Source organism: Chrysochloris asiatica, unplaced genomic scaffold, assembly GCF_000296735.1.
Source record: "Chrysochloris asiatica unplaced genomic scaffold, ChrAsi1.0 scaffold00175, whole genome shotgun sequence".
Lineage (NCBI taxonomy): Eukaryota > Metazoa > Chordata > Mammalia > Afrosoricida > Chrysochloridae > Chrysochloris > Chrysochloris asiatica.
Genome location: NW_006408693.1, coordinates 6265564 through 6269429, shown reverse-complemented (window position 1 = coordinate 6269429; position 3866 = coordinate 6265564). Strand labels below are relative to the sequence as shown.

The 3866-nt window shown below is 34.5% G+C and overlaps 1 protein-coding gene across 1 annotated transcript in view; it reads left to right on the top strand.

Annotated features, from left to right (window-relative positions):
* The window catches only part of OTOGL (otogelin-like), a 233420-nt gene that overhangs the window by 47397 nt on the left and 182157 nt on the right, over positions 1-3866 (top strand). Inside the window, exons 11-12 of the mRNA XM_006871844.1 lie at positions 271-416; positions 2584-2707. Of these exons, the coding sequence (XP_006871906.1) occupies positions 271-416; positions 2584-2707 (270 nt within the window). The remainder of the gene's footprint in view (positions 1-270; positions 417-2583; positions 2708-3866) is intronic.

The window sequence follows — 3866 nt, the reverse complement described above, 5'->3', positions numbered from 1 at the left end:
GTGGCATCATTGATGGACTCAAGTGTGGCAGCGGTAGTGAGGTTGGCCCAGGATCGAACATTGTTTCGTTCTGCTGTGCATGGAGTTGCTATGAGTCGGGTCCGACTCGATGGCACCTGACAACAAAAATCATTTACCAAATTATAAATTAATTTGAGTTACTACTTGTTAAGGAGGCAGAAGTGTAATTTTTTCCCTCTTCTTATTCTTCCTCATTTTTTATCTTTTGTGTATTTCCTTCTGATATTTTCTTTCTTTCTTTCTTTGTAGTTCAATGCTCTGTTGTGGGTGATTCTCATTTTTCAACTTTTGATGGCCGACATTATTCTTTCATTGGCATGTGCCAGTATATACTTCTGAAAGGCACTGGAAAAGATAGATTCACAATTACTTTACAGAAAGCTCCCTGTGAGCAGGTAAGAACATCTTCTTTTAATATCTAAGTGAACAGGGGCATTCTTAGTTTTGAGCAGGGGGACTCTGCAGAGGACCAGCCTTGACATAATTATTAGGAGGTTCTCGATAGGAGGATGTGGAGTCGGCAAATGAAAAAAATAAAATAAAAAAAAACTCAAAGAGTCAGTGGGTCATTTTTGAGTCTCAGGCAGATGATGGTAATGGCTCTCTCTGATGACTCTCTTTCTGACTGCTGCCTTGACTATTTCAAAATTGTTGCTTCTTATATCCCATTTAGAACATACTATGATCTCATAACAGTCACATACAAGCAGTTACAAATCAATCAAATATTATATTGTTACATCAACGGTGCAAGAGAAACACAAGGTCACCAAACATTCCCGTGTCTCTATACTCCTTAGTTACTCCTTAGTTACTGTGATAACGTCTGCCTTCTGTAAGCAACTCTGTTTCTCTCTAATCCTCCCTAAAATGTTAAGTTAATTTTAAACAAAGTTCTACATCTTAATTTCTAACTTTACCAACATCTATTACTTTCTATAGATTCATTACTTACAGATTACAATCAAAAACATAATTTTTACTATAACTGGTTATACATATAATTGATCAAACAATAAAAACAAGAACACAAAAGTACCCTAAAGCAGTAATTCTCTCATGCTAACAATTTCTCAAAACTTCTAATCAAACTCTTGCCTCTGTTCCCAAGCTCTCACTGCCCTTGACGGTCTCCTAAGCTGCTTTCTAAAAGCCTTAATGTCCTTGACTAAAACCACCTGTGATGTTTCTTACACTTTTAAGCTTGAATTGCTAAAACTTTAGCTAGTGTGGTTATATCTAATGTTAAAACTTATTGTTAGTGTAAAAAAACAATTTTTATAATTACATAACATTGAATATGGTGTGGAAGTTAATGCTAATGTGAAAGGCAACTATTATAACATGAGGTTTGTTTAAAGTATCTAATAATTATGCAAGATTTTCTAAAACTTCTTATAAGGAAATCAGAAATAAACTATTTTTCCAAGGGAAAGCTAGAAACCGCGGGTTCCCTGCATGAATCATCCCTTGTAGCTCTGCTAACCAAGGGGGGCATTCATTGTCCCTCTGCTAAACAATGAACTTTTCATGCATAAGGCTTCTCGCAGTTCTGCTCCTTGGCAGTATGGCGTCTGTCATTTGCAGGATGGCGTCTGCCAGGACTCAAACTTGAATGCAGATTTTAAATGATAACATAAATGAAAATTTTTTTCACTAGGAAAACACAATTGGTTGTTTAAATACTCTATTACTTTATGTACTACAAAAAAAAATGACATATCATTGACTATATGCTACACCTTGATTTATGAGATGTTAAAATGTAAAAATAAATGTGTCATCGACAAGAAGAGCTACCAGTAGTTAGCTGCAGTTTTCTTTGATAGTATGTGATATGTTTATGTAAGTGTATGGATATCTTATGCATGCTTGCATGTTGCAACTAGATTTTAAAGAAGTGATTATTGACAGGATTGCACACATTTCACATCATTCTAAACACATAGAATGATTTTCTATTCATGCTGAGAAACTTATTTTAGTGTTTTTTTTCTCGATATAATAAGCACATCATTAGAGTATAAATAAGAAACTAGATCTCTGTTTCATTCATTTTTAAAAACGGGTTGTCAAAATTTTGCCTAAATCTTTTATTTTCTAATTTTATTCTAAGATGATTATTTCCACTAAAAGTTCTAAAATATTTTGTTATTTTTTCTGTTTAATTTTTTTCTTTGCAATATGTTAAAGTTTGAATTAACTTGGTTATGGTTATTAAGGTTTTTGAATAGTTAGTAATATGCCAACTTGGTGTCCTATTATGGACTGCAAAGTCTGTTTGAAAAGCAAGATCAGCAGTTCAAACTCACAGCCACTCCTCAGAAACCCTATACAGGGTAACTATGAGTCAGAACCGACTCCACGGCACCTGACAACAACAAAGTATGCCAATTTAATATACCAATTAAATAGATTGATATCAGTGAAATGAATTTTGAAAGGCACTTTATGTGCTATGGAAAACATCATTATTGCTATTTTATTAAAAATGTTTAAAAAATGTCTTCTCCATCTCTCTCTCATTCCTTTAATTGACTATTTGATTTTTATCATCAATAGAACCTTGGCTTGGTATGCCTTCATTCGGTAACTTTAATTCTGGAGGATGATTTCAGCAAACAAGTGACTCTTAGTAGGGGAGGACAAATCCAGACTAGTCCAAATCAAGATTTCAATCTGAATGGTAAGAAGCAATGTTAATAGTATACTTTCTTTATGTAAACAAACAAGTGAAGTCTTTTCCCATTGGCTAACTAATCTAACCCATATCACGTGTCATCAGCTCCTAAGCTAGGAATAGCAGAAACACTGTTCAATGGGACTTAATGTTTATTTTAAATGGTGTAGAGTTTGGAAGAGGAGAGAAAAAAGCATACAACCACTTTCAATCAAATTTAATGGACTCAAAGCTATGCTTAGGGACTTTGGAAGATGAAGTAGGAGCAGTTGGCCCATCTCTAGGGAGGAGCATACATCATGAGTTTTCTGAAAGAGTTAATCTCTCATTGAACATTTAAAACTGCGGAATTACTGAGATGAGGAAAGTGGGGAAAGTGTTCCATGCAGAGCAAGAAGGTATGAAAATGAACAGCATGTTTAGGGGGGAAATGTAACTAGTTTGGCACTGCTTAAGCATTTAAGCAAGTGGGGAGTATCAGGAGATGAAATGAAGGAAGGAGGAGGTGACCAAACAAGGGAAGGCCTTAATGCATAGGCCATCATCATGCATTGTATATTTCTTAAAAGAGACCCATTTATTCCTGGGTTTCAGAATTTACTTTTACCCTCAGAAATGTCCCAGTTTATATTAGAAATTACATGGTCACCCTACTCAGGTGTCATGCTAAGCAATTTGAATTGGTCATATCTGAAGTTGAAACATTTGAAATTGCTATTATTTAGGTCTTTTCACATATAAAGGTAGAGTTAAAAAAAAGACTGACATGGTTTTATATATATATATATATATATATATATATATATTACTACTCTGACAGCAGTGTAACAGTGTGGAAGTTCTTTTGGTCTCACACTAGTAGAGGCTGTGATTCATGTCCTCCATTAGTTCTTTAGGCAAATTGTTTCTTTGAGTTGTGGGTTTTCTTTTCTCTTCTTTGCTCCAGATTAGAAAAGACCAATTGATTTTATAAAGGAAGAACTTCTGATGGCAAAATTCTTCAGTTCAGTTTTGAACACAAATTTCTTGTCTCTCAAGGTGTTTCATAAAATGGTGCTTATCAAATGCTATGTTCCCTGTCTTCCTAACAGTCTCAAGGGAATGAGGAATGGTTGAGAAAAATGGTAATCATGACCAGTTTGTTGTTGTTGTTGTTGTTAAGTGC